This window comes from Mustela nigripes, chromosome 3 (assembly GCF_022355385.1).
Source record: "Mustela nigripes isolate SB6536 chromosome 3, MUSNIG.SB6536, whole genome shotgun sequence".
Lineage (NCBI taxonomy): Eukaryota > Metazoa > Chordata > Mammalia > Carnivora > Mustelidae > Mustela > Mustela nigripes.
Window position 1 is genome coordinate 134,838,955 of NC_081559.1, and position 20,404 is coordinate 134,859,358.

Genomic DNA, 20,404 nt, shown 5'->3' on the forward strand with positions numbered 1-20,404 from the left:
ACCGTTATTAGACCCTTCAGACACTTTGCAGTGTCTGCTTCAAGAACATCAGATCCTTGGGGCGCCTGGGTGGCTTCACTGGCTTGGCCTCTGCCTTCAGCTCAGGTCATGATCTCAGGGTCCTGGGATCGAACCCCACATCGGGCTCTCTGCTCAGCAGGAAGCCTGCTTGCCACTCTCTCTGCTTGCCTCTCTGCCTGCTTGTGATCTCTCTCTCTCCCTCTCTGTCAAATAAATAATCTTAAAAAAAAAAAAAAAAGAATATCAGATCCCTTTGGTTCTTTTCATAATTTTTAGATCACTTTGTTTTCCTTTGTTTTGCTAATTCCTACTTGAAAGAAGCTGAACAAATCTTCGTCTTGGACTTCTGGCATTCTAAAAATGCCCTTGGTGTAAAAATCACTTTTGTGTGATTTTAGTTGCTATCTCTGTGGGGCTGAGTCTCCAAAGTACATTTCTTGTTACCGCCTCTCACTTCGTGCTTACCTATCTATCCTCTTCCTCCCTGAGAAGACAGAGGGCAAATGTAGAAATCCTGCATTTATTTATCTCTATCTTTATAATGCAACAGGCCATTGGGAGGAAAAATATCCAATATAGACATGAATGAATTAAAAAAAAAATCTGGTCCTCTCCCTCACCATACCCCGGGACAACCAATGATAACAGTTTGGTGAATAGATGAATTTTCAAGATTCCTTTCAATTTCAGGATTCATGTGTTGGCAGGAGAAATTGTAGTAAGGGAGAAAGGGAAGGAAAGCAAATATTGTTGGAGGAGGAGTTCTTCATTTAGCCCGGTATTTCCCCAAAGGTGCTCCAGGTCAGAGATGAACGCTTTCAGCTGTCTCTAGTTGTTGGAAGAAATTTATTATTACAGGGTAAAAAATGTTACTGCACCAGAAGAAGACTGTTGTCTATCGCCTTTGCTTAGAGTTGTAATAAATTAGATCAGGAAATATGCTTTCTGGGGATTAATGGTAGATGAACTTTGCCAGCTATGGGGTTTTTAAAAGAAAAAATTAGCTCCTTCTTGGTTTCCGTAGACCCTTAGAAATGTGAGTATGTAGACTGGCCATTGGCAAAGGGGGCCGGATGTTGATACCAGCTTCTTGCTGGCATAATCCTATTTTAATTCACTCCTTGGATAAACTAAGTGTGTTCTTGCTAAATTCAGCTTTGAAGAATTGTATAACGCTGGCTTAAACTCTCCTACTGATTTGATTGCTTATGGTGTCCCTTTTTTTTCTCTGCCTTAACTATGGGGTGGCATTGCTTTGTACTAGAAATAATTGCTTTGCCCCATCCCTGAGAGGTTTATTTCTGTGCTAAGTGGGTTGTTCTGATCCTGTCTCTAACATACTTTGTAGCATGGGCATGCATTTGTAAAATTCTATGTCATCCTCAGATTAAAAAGCAAACAAACCAACAAATCACAAGGTGTCATCATTCATCAACAACCTCTTTGTATACTAGACATTTAGAACTTAGGACAGTTTCAGGGCTTTAAGGGACAAAACGGTGAATACGTTTGTGAATGGGGCCAGATCTGCAGCCTTAGAAGTAAAAATCTGGGCTTAACTATGGTGCTGGGTATATGCTAGGTCAGCAATTCTCAAAGCTTTGGGGCTCAAGATCCTTTTATATTATTAAAATTTATTGAAGATCCTCAAGAGCTTTTTTTTTATGTAGCTTATATCTACTGATAATTAGAAATTACAACAGAGCAGGGAGCCTGGGTAGCTCAAATGGTCAAGCATCTGACTTCAGCTCAGGTCATGGTATTAGGCTGCTGGGACTGAGTCCTGCTTGGGGCTCCCTGCTCAGTGGGGGGCATCTGCTTGTCCTTCTGCCTTTCTCCCCGTTTGTATTCTCTCTCTCTCTCTCTCAAATAAATAAAATCTTTTTTTTTAAGATTTTATTTATTTATTTGACAGAGAAAGAGAGATGGTGAGAGCAGGAGCACAAGCAGGGGGAGTGGGAGAGAGAGAAGCAGGCTTCCCGGTGAAAAGGGAGCCTGATGTGGGGCTCAGTCCCAAGACCCAGGATCATGACCTGAGCTGAAGGCAGACGCTTAACTGACTGAGCCACCCAGGCGCCTCAACACTATTTTACATTTTTACACATATTTATCTGAAGAAAAGAGAGCTAGATTCTTATATCTACTTCTGGATTTCATCTGTTGAAATATATTGTTTTGGTTGAAATAAAGTAATAAAACACAGCCTCACATGGATAAGTAGTTGGAAAAGGAAAAGTATTTTAATGACTTTTTCAGACACTTGTAGATCTCCTTTGATACTATGCCAAAACTTGACAAGTGGTGACTTCTTAAAGATTAGTTGTCATAAGTAATCTGAAACCCCATCAATAAGCTTTCCTACTCTGTTACATTAAAATCCAATGGTCATCTTGCACTTTGAAACTTTTTTGCTGATGTGTGATTCCATAGCATTTTACTTGGTCATTTGAGAAATATTGGTGCACGGAATTATGCAAACATGCTAAATTTGACACATTTCATTTTTTAATACCAAAAAATAACATTTGTTAATATCAACATCAATGTCATTGAAAGGCTTTACATATTGAGAAGCTGTCAAGTTCATGGCAGCAGATCCAAGTTTTCCAAAATTCTGAGTTTAGCTTGGAAGCTAGATTTCTATCATTGGCAACAAATACAACAAATATTGTCAGCTGTTTTCCTTGAAATGACAGTCTCATTTCATTTATTCCTTAAGAAATGTCTGCCAAATATCCAAGTCCAAGTAATCCGTTCAAGTACAAATAGTGTTCCATGAGCCAAAAGCAGTATCCCGAGTAACCTGTCACTCAATCACACAAGTGCTGTTCCTCGACTATCCTCACACCTCCAGAGGCAACAAAGAGCTCCACATGTACCTCCTGGCTCATAAAACAAAATTAAAAAGAAAAGATGTGTGTTCAAGGGTCAGGATTTAATACAATTAGTCATTTTACGGTTTCACCTTGAAAGAAACTGGCTTTTTTTTTTCTTTAACTGTATGTGACCCTCCCTTTATTCAGACAAAAACTATTTTACCCATCAGTCCACAAAGTGAAAAAAGCGAATGTGTCAGTATTCTTATCAAAACAGTGTTGATCTTGTGGACTCTCCCTAGAAAGAGTCTCAGGGACTCCCCCAAAGTCCTAGGAGACACCTTGAGAACCACTGCAGTCGACAAAGCGTCTAGCTGCCAAGGCAACAAGGGTCTTGATTTCTTGTGGAGTGTTGCTCACCGAGCATGTGTGAGCTAGACTTTTCCATCCCGTTGGCTTGAAGTCTCCCTGGTCTGGTTTTTTTTTTTTTTTTCCTTTTATATGTGACTTGAAACTTTTAATGTCACATTTATAGTTTGGCATGACTGCCCTAAACAAAGCCCTACAAACTTTCCACATTAACTGGCTATAGCTACCATTGGTGTTTTCATTTTAGGGCTTGAAGAGAAGGCGACTTGTATTGTGGTCCTGATTCATGAATACAACACCGTTCCTCGAGCTCACGTGCCGCGTGTGAGAAAAACCCCCTTTACCGTTTCTCCCATTTTCTGCTCTTTCTCAGGACAAATTGTTAGTCTCTAAGAACACTTGTTCTTAGAGAACAGATACAAAGTATCTGATTTAAATATTGCATTCTTGTCTCCTTAGTCAAGTTCTGTATTTGTCTGTCAATTTTTTTCTTCTTCTTCTTTACTTCTTTCCCTTCTGGAGCTGGAAACCAGGCAGTGAGAGGATGACAGGTTTTAAAAGGTCATTTTTTTGAATAATGAATTGTCTGTGGGCAGGTTTTCCAGAGTGGTGTGTTTTGTGTTTTAGTGAAGGGAGATGAGGTAAAGATAGCATGTTCCTGCTGGTCAGACCTGTCTGAATGTCCAGGTTTCTGCACTACTTAATTTCTCCTCGTTTACATATGTACTCCCTGAATCGATAATAAACTATGGCAAAAACAAACAAACAAACAAACAAAAAAAGCAAAATCTGTAGGCTTCTTATGCACCTATAACTCTCCAAGGAAGGTCACATAGGAAAAAAGGAAAGTATCAACTTGGCTCTCCCCTTTCTTCATTAGGAAACCCTTTTCATTGTAGTTCAGTGTCGTTTACTCAAGGTACCATTAAGGCTAATTTTCTTTTTCCTAAAGGAAGAGACAAAGTAAATAAGATAAAGAAAAGAATAAGCAGTAAAGTTGGTCGGGTTCCAGGGAATGTTATCAGCATCTTAATTGTGAAGACATTTCAGTTTCGTGTGGGGCTGATTATTTAAACTCCCAGTGCTGCTGTTTGCACGACGCCGGGAGTCTGCCTGAACTTTCCGGGTCGCTACCGTCAGCAGAGGCTGGGTTATGACTAGAGCGGATCCAAGAGACTCCTGCTCGCTCTCTTCACTCACCCTTGCAGGCTTTGAGAGGGGAGCAGACTCTTGCTACTTAGAGGACCGAGCTTCTAAGAAATTTCTGCACATCACAGTTTAGCCTGATGCTGTTTTGTGGGAGACAGCCATTGTTTGACTTCCTTCTTTCCTTCTCCTGTCTTTCTTGCTCATATCAGTTTTCTCACGATTTGAAACAAATGCACAGAAACCAGTCAGTGCAGAACAATTGCTGGCTTTCAGTGTTCACCACGTACAGCAATCACTGAAATAACCCTGAGTTCTTTAAAAAAAAAAAAAATCCTTGTGTATTGACTTTCTCAGAGCCACAAGATCCATGGGAGGTGGTGGGTTTGATGTTCTGCCTTCCAAAAGCACTAGATTTTTGTTTAAAACCCATTTCCTATAGAGTGCATCTCCCTTACTCTTCCTCTCCCTCTCTCTCTCTCAAAGTAATTACAGGCTGCAGAGTGAAAAGCATTAGAACTGTTTACAAAACAGCTCATAAAGTTTAAAATAATAGGGGTGTGTATGTTTGTGTAAAACAAAATAATGTGTGTGACTGGGGTAAACAGTCCACAGGCTTTCTTCTTTCTTCTCCCGCTGCTCTGCGTCACCCTCCAGAATTTAAGGCATGGAAATGAGCGGTGGAGTCCCTTTTCTTCTGCCTGGCAAGTCTCACATTTGATTCGCTATGCTTGTTTATCCGATGTCAGTTTATTGTTGCAAATCAAAATACAGACCCTCAGGTGTGTGGGGACAGAGTGGCTGACGAAGCAGGCCACTAATTAATTTTAGGGCGGCCTAAATTCCCATGCAGACATTCCCCTGTGACATCCAAAAGAAAGATTTTTTTTTTTTTTAAATGAGCCTTTTGCTATCAGAGGTCGAAGAGAAATGCTTTCAGCAGGTTAGTGCTCTAAAGTGAAAGGGGCATTCTTCCAATCCTTTCGGAAGTCTCGTCTTGGGCAGGTTTGCAAAGATTTTGCAGCATTCCCCTCCAGATCTGATTTATTTATTTATTTTAATGTGGAAGGGAAGACTGTACCCTCCAGCTTCAGAGCAATCAATCATTTTGCTTTGCAGGTTTAGATGTGCTGCGGCAAAACCCGTCTGCCGGTGGTGCAGCGCCAGGGCTCTGTGATAGCGAGGCTGGTGCTGACAGTTGAAGGAGGGCTCGGTCCCCTTAGGCGCTGGCACACTGAGGACACGGGCTGGACAGAGGGACAAGCCTCGCCCGGAGGAAGCACCCCTTCCCCTGGTGATTGATGGAGGACAGTTAGGAGCTTTTCGGGGGCTGGGCAAGGTTGCCCTCCCAGTCACCTACTATGAAGTCTTTGTCAGCAGAAAGAACTCTCCTGGGTAGTGAGTGACATAATGCAGATGACAAATGACAGCCTTGCAGTTGATTCTGCTTCTTAAGTACTCAGTGTCTATGCAGGTGAGTCAGCGCGCTCCTAGTACACCCACCTCGTGCCAGCCACTCCCCAGATGCAAACACTCCCCCAACCCCCCCTGGTTTTGCAGGTGCTGCGGGCACCGCCTGGTCCAGCCTGAGTTTTCCTGGGGATGTTGCAAGGACTGTCAGAGTGTGAGCAGGGATGGGACCCATGTCACCACTTTAAGGAGCTGATTATGAAATGAAGATATATTTTGAGTCATTTGTTAGCAGCTGTGAATATTGTTTTCTCCTGTTTCTCCCTTTTGGAGTATGGATTTTGTGTGTATATATATATACATAAATGTGTGTATATATGTGTGTGTATATGTGTATGTATATGTATACATGTATGTATGTTTATATTTACATGTGTATATGTGTGTGCATATGTATATGTGCATGCATGTGTGTATATGTATGTGTGTGTATATGTATATGTGTATGTGTGTATATATGTATGTATATGTGTATGCTGTTTCGAGAGACTACTTCACACCAAAATCTATACCAAAACCCTTGACCGACATCTGCACCTTGACTGACATCTCCTTTGTTTCTTCTCCCCCTTTAGGACCCCATCTGCAGAAGTTCTGAAAACCTCTGCGTACAGAAATTGATTATTCAACCAGGATACCTAATTCAAGGTATTAGCTCTTGTCAGAAGACTTTTATATTTGAGCCCTGTGTTGGAAATTCTGTTTTGGCAATGCATTTTGAAATAGGAAAAGTTGGAAGGAGAAGAAAGGACAAAAGTGAATTTGCAAAATATTCAAGTGCTTACAAACCTCCCCAGCGCCTGGGAGGGTTTTGCCACGTCTGACTCATGTGCAGCCCTCTCTCTAACAGTTCACGTGCCAGCTCTCACTTTGTTGTAGCCCTTTCTCTGCAACTGTGTTTGGGGTTTGGATGTCATTTTCATCTCTTCCTCTCACTTTTGCTCTGACTGCCCAGACCTGCAGAAACCAGGAAGCTGAGACATTCTGTCGGTTTCGTGACATTGGACCAAACACAATGAAGTATTCTTGCTGGGCTCTGGTTCTGGCTATCCTGGGCACAGAGCTGCTGGGGAGCCTCTGTTCGACCGTCAGATCCCAGAGGTTCAGAGGACGGATACAGCAGGAGCGAAAGAACATCCGACCCAACATTATTCTTGTGCTCACTGATGATCAAGACGTGGAGCTGGGTGAGACACTGGGTTTTGCACTTGTTAGTCTCTTTTGCGCAAATGATGCACTGACCTTTCGCCTGATCAGTAACACTGAGTGAACATTAGGAGGGGGGGCGGGGGGTGGTCCTTGACTGGAGGGTCTTAACCAGCAACCTGAGTTTATAAAATGAACTTGTATCGATTATAAGGCTTTTGGTTTTTGTTTCAACATGATTTCTCTGGTCTTAAGTTTACGAAACTGTCTGGGGAGGGTCCTCGAGTAAACGGAGAGAGAGAAAAGAGCAAGCCCGGGTACTATAGAAGTCAAGGATTCGATTATGCACCTTGGGTTCTCTTGATCAAGAAGTGTTTTATATATTTGGGCAAAATTGTTTCCAAGAGTATGAGCTTATGGCTGTAATTCTATGCCATGTATGTGAACACAGATACCATTACTCTCTTCTGTTATTATTATTCAAGTGAATGATACGTTCAGAGCTTGTGATAATTGCTAGGTAATTAAAAGTTACAGTATTCTTTGTGTCTTCTGGTGGTAATTCACTACTACCACCCTGGAGATGAGGCTTTTCTGAAGAATTAGCTATCGTGGGTTCATTCCAGAACGCTTGGAGAGCCTGCCAAATTCTGGCCGTTCCAGCAGAGCTGCTGAACCATCTGATTCCGTTTCTTATCTCCTCACTTTCTTTAATGGCCCAGCTCTATGGTCTTGTCTATAAATCTAGGTATGACCTTTCATAGGACCCTAAGACGCATAAGAAGCTCGTCCTTACAGATTGTCACCAGCACTCATTTTCAGTCCTAGAACTGAACTTGGACTTAGTGCTAGCAGAGCAACTGGGCTTCCTTGCAAAGCTCTGCAGGCCAGGGTTGTTAAGGAGCAAACCACCCCCATATTGGAACATGGTCTCCATGGAGGAGGACTTCAATTTCCAGTTTGAACCAAGTCATGGAATCCCAACGGAGTTAACCCCTTGGGTTAAGCTGGAAGCACGTGCAGTAAAACCCAGCAGCGGGTAATGATTGTTGAAGTTGCTTTGCAGAGTCTGCTGTCTGTCACTTCACTTTTTAAAGAAGAGTATTGGGGTGCCTGGGTGGCTCAGTGGGTTAAAGCCTCTGCCTTTGGCTCAGGTCATGATCCCAAGGTCTTGGGATCGAGCCCCGCATCGGGCTCTCGGCTCAGCAGGGAGCCTGCTTTCTCCTCTCTCTCTGCCTGCCTCTCTGCCTATTTGTGATCTCCGTCTGTCAAATAAATAAATAAAATCTTTAAATTAATTAATTAATTAATTAAAGAAGAGTATTGATTTTCAGGCAACATGCCCAGGTGAAGCCTAGGCAGTCCAACTTTAGTATGAGTGTGGCTTGTACTTAAAAAGTTTTCGTTTACCTATAGAGCAAGTAAAATGAGGTGAACACATTTTAATTCACCTTCCTTAACAGCCCTCAAATCCATCCCTTTCATTACAGCCAAGATCTCCAGACCATTCTCTTTTCTCTAGTGCTTCCCTAACTGATTAGTCAGTCCCCTGACCTACCCGTCTCCCGTAGTCCTGGTGCCTCTTGCCTATTCTTCACTCCATGATTGGAGTTATCATGTCAGTATCTGATCAGGTCTGTTCTGCTTAAAACTCCCCATGGTTTCCCATTGGAAGAGGATTAAGCAACTCTCCTCCATAGCAAATGAGCTCTGGACCAGGCCACTGCCTATTTTTATGAGGCTCTTCCTTTCCCCCACTTTTGCTCAGTGCTTCATGGAAATAACTCATGCTTCCTTGAAGGTGTCTGGTGGTTTCATCTCCCTCACCTATATTTCATGACTTTGTACATCTTGTCTCCTCTGTCTTCCCTCTCCCCCTCTCTCCACCTGGAGAAACCCTACCTATTCATGATCCAATTCAAATGTCTTGCCTTCGGGGGTCTTTCTTCACCAAAACCATTCTCCCCTCCAGCAGGGTAGATGGAACTTTCCTTTGTACCACCTTGGACATGCCTCCAGTATGGCCCTTAATCCATCATGCGTTTCCATACTTGTCTCTTCCACTGGCCTGCGAGCAAGGTAGTGTTTTACTGGGACCATGCAGGAAATATAGTAAGTGCTGAATAGATTCCAAGTGGACCTACAGGGGCCTGAGAATGCTAAAAAAAAATTCTCGGAAGTGAGTACAGGTATCTGTCGTAGTCTACCTCTTCAATATACAGTCCTCGTCTTTAAAATAAATTAAGGACTCATTTGACAATTTTTTTAACAGATTTAAAAATTCCAGCCTTTAGCCTCACCCTATAATTATTTAATTTATCCAGCAAATATTTCCTGAGCAAATATTTCACTAAGTGGAAGCATGTGGATATAATAGACACAACTCATAGCCCAGGTTCTATCAACCCAGTTGTTTCCTATGTATTTGTCTCTAGCTCCTTCCTTGATTTTCTAGCCAGATACAATGCTAAGTATTCATTCATTTACTCTTCCCAATAACTCAGTGAAGTAGCTGCTCTTGCTCTCTTTAATTAGCACATAAGTAAAATGAGGCTTAGAGAAGTCATGTAGGCTGTGATGAACTAGTCAATGGTGAAACTAGGACCAGTGTTAGGACTAGGTCTTCACAGCTAATATTTAACCATGATGTTTTCCATCAGTCCTTCAACAAATATTTATTGAGGACTTCCTAAAAGCAAGTTGTAAATGCATAGTAGTGTTCTAGGTTCTGAAAGAGAGATAACAGAAGCATAAGATAGGTCTTATTATCTCATTGGCAGAACAGAATGATGAACCACAGTGAACCGTGGTGTAGACTTTAGAAAAGACCCCCTTTCTCTACCTTAACAACTATGCTCTTGATAGTGGACACTGCCTGGTAGAGACTTTCACCTAGACTTCTGTAATGTTCTCATAATCCTTCTTGAGCCAAACTGCTCTAGACTTGACTTGAATTTTTTTTCTTTATTTTGGCCATCCTTAGACCATTTTTAAGCGTATAGGTAGAAGTATTAAGTACATTCACATTGTTTTGCAACCATTTTCCAGAACTCTCCACCTTACAAAATTAAAATTCTGTATTCATTAAACAATAACTCTATGCCCTAGTAACCATCATTCTACTGGACAAATTCATAGAGATAAATTTGACTGCTGTGGGTACATCACATAAGTGGACAAATACTTTGTCTTTTTGTGACTGATTTGTTTCACTTAGCCTAATACCAGTCCTCAAGGCTCATTGCTGATATAGCCTGTTTCAGAATTTCCTAATTTCCTTCTTTTAAAGGCTGGATAATAGCCATTGTATGTATATACCACATTTTGTTTATCCATTCATCTGTTAATAGAAATTTGGGTTTCTTCTATTTTTTGATTATTGGAAATCTATGTAAATAACGCTACTATGACCATAGTTATTTAAATACTTCCTTAAGTACCTGCTTTCGATGCTTTGGAATAAATACCCAAATATGGATCATTTAATAACTCGATTGCAATTTTTTGAGGAGCCTCCATCCTGTTTACCATAACAACCACACCATTTTACATTCCCCCCAACAGTGCACAAGGGCCCCAATTTCTTCACATCCTTGCCAACATGTGTTATTTTCTGGTGTTTTGTTTCTCGTTTTTGTAATACCCATCCTAATGGGTTGAGCTGGTATCTCATTGTGATTTTCATATGACTGGGTTTTGCTTTGTTTTTATTTTATTTTATTTTATTTTATTTTATTTTATTTTATTTTATTTTTACTTACATGTTCTTATGCTTGCCAGATGCTTACATAGAGTAGAATCACAAAACTATTTGCACCTGTCATACTGCAGGCAATTTTGGCTACTATACCTCAAGAAAGATATAACCGACTTAGGAAGGGCTTAGAAGAACAATGACAAAAATTGTAATAGAATGCTTTTCTTTGGGGGAAAGAAGGAAGCTATTCTACTTCTTTGTCTGGGAAGACAAAGGCTGAGAAGGCTTGTAATGGGAATTTATGAAATCAAGCTCAGAAAGAAAGCTCTTACTCAGTAGGAATGGGGGCCACTCCCTCAACTTTGTCTATGGACAAACAAAATAAACTAGTACTTTGTGAAGGGAGTAAGACACATAAGGAATTCATTAATAAAAGTGCTAGAACCTTGTATGTTATCTTTTTCCAAAGAACACTCGTTCTCATTATTACGCTTGTTTTCATCCCACCCAAGTTGGGTGGATAGGACAAATATCATTATCCCAGGAGAAAAGTTAATCTGTGAAAAGATGACATGACTTAACCACTGGTCCGCTAATGTCTGGATTTACTTTTTGCACAATTTATGCAGTAACTTAGGTCGCGTCTGTACCTGTAAGTAGTTCACGTTTTTAGACTATATTAATAGGTAAAAGATTTACACTTTCTTTTAAGCTAGAAAAACACACATGGACATGATCAACATGAAGTTGGGATGATGGTTTCTTCTGGAGAAGGAGGAGTAACCAAGAATATCAATGATAATTCCACATTTTGCCTTAAAACGTGAAAACAATAACTGAAGCAATTATCATCAAATATTAAACTTTTTTAAAAGCTTAAGTTTAAGAGCTTGACACTTAAGAATATTAAAGCTAGGAACGCCTTGCTGCATCCCAAAGGTTTTGAACAGTTGTGTTTTCATTTTCATTTGTTTCCATGAATTTTTTAAATTCTTTCATTTCCTTGTTGAGCCATTCATTCTTTAGTAGGATGCTCTTTAGCCTCCATGTATTTGAGTTCTTTCCAAATTTTCTCTTGCGATTGAGTTCAAATTTCAAAGCATGGTGGTCTGAAAATTTGCAGGGAATGATCCCAATCTTTTGATACTGGTTGAGACCTGATTTTTGACCTAGTATGTGATATATGTGTGTGTACATATATGTGTGTGTACACACACACGCACAATGGAATATTACTCAACCCTCAAAAAAATGAAATCTTACCATTTCCAATGACGTGGATGGAACTAGAGAGTATTATGCTAAAAGAAATAAGTTAATCAGAGAAATTATCATATGATATCACTCATATGTAGAATTGAAGGAACAAAACAGAAGATCATAGAGGAAGAGAGGGAAAGATAAAACAAGACAAAATCAGAGAGGAAGAGAAACCGTAAGAGACTCTTCATCATAGAAAACAAACTGAGGGTTGCTAGAGGGGATGGTAGTGGGGGTATGGGGAACTGGGTGATGGACATTAAGGAGGACAAGGGATGAAATGAGCACTGGTATTATATGTAAGCTGATGAATCACTGCCCTCTACATCTGAAACTAATAATACATTATATGCTAATTAATTGAATTTAAATTTTTAAAAAGAAAAAAAAAGAGAGAAAGACCCAGTAAAAATAAATAAATAAATAAATAAACCTTTTTAAAGAGAAAGAAATAAAAAATAAAAATATTAAAGCTTGGAGACACATTATTCTAGTATTTTCCTGCACTTAGGTATTTTCTAAATCAAAAAGAACAAAATAAAAAATGCTCGTGGAACTCGCTGAACTTCCTAAGACTAGAGTCAAAGAAATTAAGCTCTAAATCTTTCCAAAAGTGTCCCTTGGTGCCACTCTGAGGAGTGAACTGTGGAGCTGATCTGACTCAATGTGGCATTTATTAAATTCTTAGGAAACTGAGCTGATGCTAACGTCTCAGTAATGCTGGCCCATTGCTTCTTTCAGATCATATGTGGATTTAAGAAATCATAAATACATGAAATTACTTTCTTTAAGTCAGAGGTCACAATTGAAATCTATAGTCCTGAGCTAGCCCACAGATGTGTTTTGCTTGACCAGTGTATTGTTTTTAATTAAGACATTTTAAAAATCAGATGATTTCTTGTTTAAAAAAAAAATCCAGTTTATGACTTTTCTTGAAAATCCAGAAACAGGAGAGCAGAGCTCGCATTCTCATGAGACGGCAATCAGGTATATGCTTGAAGAGTAATCAAACTGCCCCACTAGGTGGAGCTTGTCCTCAGGTCATCATGGTCCCCACCACTCTCCATTGCTCCCCAAGATTTTGGCCAATGAGCCATTTACCATCCTGCCCATACTGCTGTTTTTCTCATGGTCGGGGAAATCTCTATACTCCCACATCTCTACCAAATGTCAAAAACAGAAAAGATGAAAGTTCCTTGATTTTTCTTATACCTGGCTGTCTTCACTTGCCTACCTCTCTATCCAACCCTGTAGACATTTTCAGTCCATTTCCCTGAGAAACTAGTCTCCTCTTTTGCTCTTTGGGGGGAAAAAAAGTAATGAGTCTTAGTTACCTGGAGACATTCCAGATGGACTTATTATCACTTCTTGGTCCCTTCTTCCCCAATCTCATTTCGTCCCTTGGGCTTTTGCTGAAATTTCTAGGGTTTTTTTCCACCCACCCCATGGTTTTGGTAAAAAACGTGTACTCTTCTACCATGTTACTTTTTTCTTATGCTTTCAGAATTAAAATATTCAACAGATCAATATAGCTATTTTTAATATTGGAAATATCACCGTTTAGGGTTTCATATTTTACTGTAAAGATAACTATTGGTGTGAGAAGTTAGCAATAGAATATAGAGGTACTTAGTACAGACCATTTACATACTTAAAGCATTAACTGTAGCTCATCGTAAAATGATGACATCAAGAAACAACCCCACACAATTAATAAGAGTTGTGCTTGTTTGTCATCGTTGTTCATCAAACCATGAACCATTGCAGGGACGCCTGGGTGGCTCAGTCAGTGAAGGGGCTGCCTTTGGTTCAGGTCATGATCCCAGGGTCTTGGGATCGAGTTCTGTATTGGGCTCCTTGCCCGTCAGGGAGGAGTCCTGTATTAGGCTCCTTGCTTCTCCCTCTGCCTCTGCCTGCCACTCTGCCTGCTTGTGAGCTCTCTCTCTCTCTCTCTCTCTCTGATAAATAAATAAAATCTTAAAAAAAAAACAAATAACAAACAAACAAAACCATGAACCACTGCAGTCTGCAAGGAGGTGTGTCTCTCTAGAAAACCAGGTGCATTTGAACCCCACATGCCTGGAGTTCCCTTAAGAGATGACAATGGCAATACTTATTATTGAATTTTTGGTTTTGTGAGTTTTTCCAGAATCATGATAAACAGACTTGATGAAAACATCAATCTTTCATAGTATAAACCATTGAATAATCAAACACTAAGGCACTGGAATCAAGAAAGATAAAGTTTTGTTGTAAAGTTTGACATGTAAAGGGAATTCAAGCTCTCTGTAATTTTGGAAAAGTCATTCAGAGAAGTTGGACATTTTCTCTCTGCTGACCTTTTTCACACAGATGATGTGAGAATAAATGAGTCGGAGTGTGTAGAATGATTTAAATTCCTGGCCCTGGTCCCAACCAGTCCCAATAAGCTATCCCCATACTCCATCCAAAGTACTGTTCCTCGAGCCTTGATTCTTTAAAAAAATTCCACTGAAATTGCAAACGTGCTAGAACTTGTAGGATTCCTGAAAAGTGCCATCTCTCCCCTCCCAGTCACTGCTGACCCAGCAGTAGCCTCCTTTCTAGCTGATTGCTGTTACAGCACCCCTACCCCTGCAGGGGCACTGCAGACACCCCCCGTCCCCACCTGGAACTCTGGCACTGGGACAGCTTTTCTTGGCAGATCTAGGACTCAGCTGTGGCCTGGACCTTCTCTGTCCTCAAGCCAGACCAGTCAGCAGTGCCCCCACACCAGCTCCTGGACCCAATGACAGTCACCTCATAGCAACCTTGTCGGGCTTCCACCTCCAAGGACAATTTTATTTAAAGATTTTTTTTTTTAATTTATTTATCAGAGAGAGAGGGGGGGAGAGAGCGAGCACAGGCAGACAGAATGGCAGGCAGAGGCAGAGGGAGAAGCAGGCTCCCCGCTGAGCAAGGAGCCCGATGTGGGACTCGATCCCAGGACGCTGGGATCATGACCTGAGCCGAAGGCAGCTGCTTAACCAACTGAGCCACCCAGGCGTCCCATTCAAGGACAATTTTAAATGATTATGAAGTCGGGCTTCTTGTGCAAGGGGAGTGTGTGTGTGGCATGGGAGAGAACTGATATTTTTAACTATAAGCCAGCATTAACATGTTAAGTCTTAAAACATAGAAATGATAGCTGACCTCTGTCTTAGTCATGAACAGACGACCACAAAATACCGTAGACTGGATGGTTTTGTGGCTTATTTCTCACAGTTCTGAAGGCTGGGAAGTGTTAGATCAAGGTGCCAGCCAATTCAGTGTCTGGTGTGAGCCCGCTTTCTGGCTTACAGATGGCTGTCTTATTAGGTATCCTCACATGGCAGAAGGGACAAGGGAGCCTAGTAGGGTGTCCTATATGAGGGTGTTAATCTCATTCATGAGGGCCCACCTTCATGATCTAATCCCGACTCCCAAAGGCCCGACCTCCCGATACCACCGTCCTGGTCATTAGGTTTCAACATATACATTTTGTGGGGGACACGAATATTCAGTCTGTGGCAACCTGTTTAGTCTCATCCCTGCTTTCAGAACTCAGATGTAGATTACAGACAGGGGAATTGAAAAGACAGGAGAAAATCAACACCGTGGGTTGAGGCGCAGGCAGAGTCCAGCCCCAGCCCCCTGATGACACGCGTTTGCCTAAAGCGCTCGAACAGCGAGCGTTGTTCTGCCATTTGCTCCTGAACCGCCCTGTGAACTAGTTGGAGAATGATTCTTAGCTCCATTTTACAGATGAGACATTTGGACCAAAAGAGAGTAGGTGACTTGTTCAGCCCGATCTGTGGCCAAATCCAGATGTTTCCCCACAAGCTCAAGTTCAGAGCTCTTACTTGTCTCTTTCTTACCCTCCTAAGTCCTGCCTTATGGATCTTTTTTTTTTTTTTAAAGATTTTATTTATTTAAAGAGAGATCACAAGCAGGCAGAGAGGTAGGCAGAGAGAGAAGGGGAAGCAGGCTCTCCGCTGAGCAGAGAGCCCGATGCGGGGCTTGATCCCAGGACCCTGAGACTATGACCTGAGCCAAAGGCAGAGGCTTAACCCACTGAGCCACCCAGGTCCCCCCCTGCCCTGTGAATCATGTTAGAGTTTTCGGTCTTAAGCGTCTTCTCCTTCCTACAAAATAATAATTCTAATAACTGAGAATCAGCACGATTGGGGTTGTTGGCCCCAAAGGCCTGAAATTCAGGGAGGTGAGTAGTTGCAGCTTTAAACAACACTGAGCCCTTCCAACAGCGAGGCAGGACATCGTCCCATTCATTCATCCCGACAGCTGTACGTGCGGAATGATGAGTTTCATCACAGAGTAGCTTTCGGGAGAGTTTCCCAAGGAAGAGTCCACAGTGGTGAGGGAGGCAGAGCGAGACAATGGTACTGCCCGACATCAATCCTCACACAGCGGTGAAAAAGAAGGTTCCTCGTGCTTTCCTTCCCACTGCCCACTCACTCAGAGGAAAGAGGTAGCGTTCCTGTGTTCCGTCCTCTGCAGAGAACCCAGCAAGATCAGAGGGCATTTCACGCCGCTGTGAGGACAGACACGTGGGCAGCCCACTCGGCCCTCACTGGGCCTGAGCTCCTGAGATCACATCAGCCCCTGGGGGCAGGGTGGGCGGGAGGCCATCATTCGTGTGCCTCAGTGTCTCCCCTAAGAGGCCAGATGAAGCAAAATATCAGGCTGTGGAAAGTGAGACGTATCTTGACTCTGAGCAGACACCTTCTCTGTTTCTCGGTCTTGACAACGTCAGTGTCACAGCCCATACTCGGCCGAAATGGAGCTTCAGAGCGCAGTGTCTGGAGCGGATCACCTGTCTTTGCTTCCAGGCTTTGCTCCCTAGGGTACGTGTGGCCCTCAGAATGCTATTTAGCCCTTCTGCCCCTCAGTTTCATCATCTGTGGTATTTATATGGGAATAATAGGTAAGAGCACCTGCTACGAAGGCTTACCGTCAGGATTAAACGAGTTGATGGGTGTGAAGGCCTCCGAAGAGAACCTGGCTGATGGGAAGCCTGAGTCAGGATGTTTTGGGTTCCTGTCTGCAGAACCTTACAGCCTCGCAATGGGCTGAGCCGCTGAGGGCCACCTGCCGAAGTATCTCCCAGCTCTAGGCTTCCCTTCTTTGGTGTCCAACCTGGACTACTTCTCTGAGCGCGAGTGTGGTCCGTGGGCAGGGAGCAGCGGCCTCACCAGGGCCTCACCAGGGGGCTTGTTAGAAGCACAAATTCTCTATCCAGTGCCTCCTGAAGTCTTCCAAAATCAGCAGCCCAGGGTGGGCCCAGAATCCTGATGGAACATGTGCTCCAAGTGATGTTTAAAGTTGGAAGAACATTGTGTCAGAATCTTCTCTTTGCTGAGAAACTTCAGGCCAGATACCCACTTTTATGAATCCTAATTGTGGGGCTGCAGGGGTCGCTGTGACTCTGGGGATCAAATGGCCTCGACAAGCCCTTTGACTTGGGGACTCATTGGAATTTGGACAGCTCGTTTAGGACCTCAACATAATCTGCCTAGTTCATTAGAAGAGAGACATTTAGAATGGGAGGGGCGTCTACGGCCATACCACCCTGAACGCGCCCGATCTCGTCTGGAATGGGAGGGGAGCCCTTGCTGGGGTAAATCCAGATTATGAATTGGGCTAAGTTTTAGTACCAATTTATATTTACCTTAGATCCAATTCCCACCTACCGTCCTATATGTGCAGTCTGAATGAGTCTGTAAACAGAAGATTGCTGGTGATTCAGGGGCTTTGAGGATGGTTTCTGGTGCTTTTTTTTAATATGAGTGGAGCTAAGGCTCATAAAGGAAACTGAGAGCCCATTCTTTGTAATAAAGAGAGCAGTAGGCAGTGAAAATCCATCAGTAGTGTTTGCTGAGTTTTCCCAAAATTCCAGATACTACACTAAGTAAGCACTGCAGAGAGGTAAAGAGGCAAGAGGAATAAGTGAAGAGACGTGACCTTCTACTTTGAGCTCTCTCCCCACTCCCATGTCTCCATCCATCTACTTGTCTCCATCTGCAGGACATTTCCCCCATCTGATCAATAAATATAAAACACATTTCTGAAATGGACTTCCTTGATCTTCTACAAGACAACTGTGTTTTTAGCTACTTCTTAAGCAACAGTGAAACCATTACTTTCCCAGTTTTCTTCCTGTGCTGAAAACGTTGAGGTATGAGTCAACTCATTACCTTCTGATGCATGACAACGTCTCTGGGATCTGTTTCTTCTAGCCTCCCTCCATTTTGGAGGCACAATCCAGTTCAGATTTGCATCACCTCATTGCCGAATGGCTTTAGCGACCTCTCGGCTGTAACCTGGATGGACCAGCCTGTTTCCTCTTCAGGGCACATACCTCCATCCCCCTTTGCCACAACAACTCCCCTTGAAGACCTTTTCCATACCGTGTCATTCATGCCTTTGACAGAGAAACAATTCTGCCTTCATTTTGGCTCTTCTATCAAAACCAAGTATCTCTGCCCAGCCTCAAAGCCATTCGCTAACTCTACCTCCTATGTTTCATCAAGAGAATTCCCCATATTCTTTTTCATCCTAGGAAATCAATGTGCTGTACTCATCCCTCAACACCCTCCCACCTCCAGAGCACCCACACTGTCCTCCCCACACTGCCACGAACACACTTCGCCCACCTTGTGTTTTTCTTCCTGCTGACCTTCCATTTGTCCGTCTCTTGTTTCAGAACTCCCATCAGGCATCCCCTTCGGTCCTCTCTAACCTTATTTGTACTGCTACTGCTCTCTCCATGCTCTTACGTGGCTTTGCAAATATCCCCAAGTGATTTCTATACGTCAGTTCTCATCTAGGTAGTTTACCGCTAAAGACTGAGGCAGCAGAGAATTTTCCATTGCTTTTGTTAATGCTACACTTGGGGGAGCAGCCCAGAGATGAAGTGGGCACTAGCTCCACGTTATTCACCAATTACAAAAATGTTGCTTGATCCCCCGAAGACAACCAGGGGGGAAAAAGCAGTTAGGAATCCTCCTCACTAAAGCCTGTTTTAGGGAGCTCTAATGAGACCCAATTAGAAACCTTCCTCCTGTTTTCATATGTTTCATGTGAACAGTAAGAGCTAATACGTGAAAAAATCAGGCTCACTGTGGCTTTTTGGACCGTTATACACTTCTCTTCTGCTCTGAATGCTTGCCTGGTTTGCATTACGATTTCCTTCCTTGCTGGAAAACTACATAGACTTTCTCCCTTTCTTTGGAAGAAGTGGGACCTGTTGGAAATGTGAGGCTCCAGGATTCAAATGCAATAGGCTTGGCTGTGGCGCTCTGTAGTGCATTTCTTGACAAGTCCTGAAAAGACTATTGAATTCTAGCCTGTGCTTTTTTTCTGCAGTATTTGGATGTGTTTCAGCGGCAGTATTTGGCTGGATAGAGTAATCGAAGTCATTTTTTTCTCCCCCAGCAATCTTAAGTTACAATTTCATCCTTTGCAGTCAAAGTGGAATATTTTACTCTATGCAAATACTTTGGAGTGCGGTAGAATCATTGCTCTTTCATAGCAAACAATCTCCCTTTTAATACTACATGTAAACAGGTGAAAGTATAAACTGGCAGTGTTATCCGGATGGAAAAACTGGTAGGTATTTGGTGACTTAGCTAGAGGATACCAAGTTACAATGAAGATTTTTTTTTTTTTAATTAAAGACAGGCATTTTGGAGGACCTTTTACTTAACGGGAAAAAAATGGTTTTCCTCTTTACTTTCCTATGATTAAAACATTGTAACTAATAACCTCCTCAAGGTCACAAGCTTTGTGCCTATGTGGTGGGTTGGGGTTTTGATGCCCTGTGTAACAGGCTCTTGTTCTCTGGTAATCTTCAAAAGGCTGCTGGCCTTTGAATTTGCTCCATATCTAAAATTCTAGCTTTAATTATCAGATTAGCCTGCATTTTTTTTTTCTTTGTGAGTAAGGCGAGGAGAAGCTGAAATGTGTTTTATTATTCTGCAAAATGCTTGAGATGGTCGGATCCCAAATGTTTAATTCTGTTCTGGAAATGGGAGCTGTCAAATTATCGACTGCTTCAAGCCAATGGAGGGAAATTAATAAATCAGGGGAACAGAGTCACTGAGTGACATGACATCAATGGGCGTTCATGTGGTGCACTCTGCTAAACAATGCTGGAATTGTGCCTTCCAGGGTCCCTGCAAGTCATGAACAAAACAAGAAAGATTATGGAGCATGGGGGAGCCACCTTCACCAACGCTTTTGTCACCACCCCCATGTGCTGCCCCTCCCGGTCCTCCATGCTCACCGGAAAGTATGTGCACAACCACAACGTCTACACCAACAATGAGAACTGCTCCTCACCTTCATGGCAGGCGATGCATGAACCTCGGACTTTTGCTGTATATCTTAACAACACTGGCTACAGAACAGGTAAACGTGGACTTGTTAGCCAATGAACCTCTGCTGGCACTTCTTAGATATA

At 42.4% G+C, this 20,404-nt stretch overlaps 1 protein-coding gene across 6 annotated transcripts in view; it reads left to right on the forward strand.

The window, feature by feature from the left end:
* Positions 1 to 20,404, forward strand: part of SULF1 (sulfatase 1) — a 174,280-nt gene that overhangs the window by 86,117 nt on the left and 67,759 nt on the right. For 5 of the 6 annotated variants that reach the window (XM_059394685.1, XM_059394688.1, XM_059394686.1 and 2 more), the window contains 3 exons: positions 6,398 to 6,470; positions 6,778 to 7,009; positions 20,113 to 20,352. In XM_059394685.1, the coding sequence (XP_059250668.1) occupies positions 6,838 to 7,009; positions 20,113 to 20,352 (412 nt within the window). In that variant the 5' untranslated portion in view covers positions 6,398 to 6,470; positions 6,778 to 6,837. Of the gene's footprint in view, positions 1 to 3,511; positions 3,531 to 6,397; positions 6,471 to 6,777; positions 7,010 to 20,112; positions 20,353 to 20,404 lie in introns of those variants that run through there. The other variant, XM_059394689.1, reaches the window with a different exon arrangement.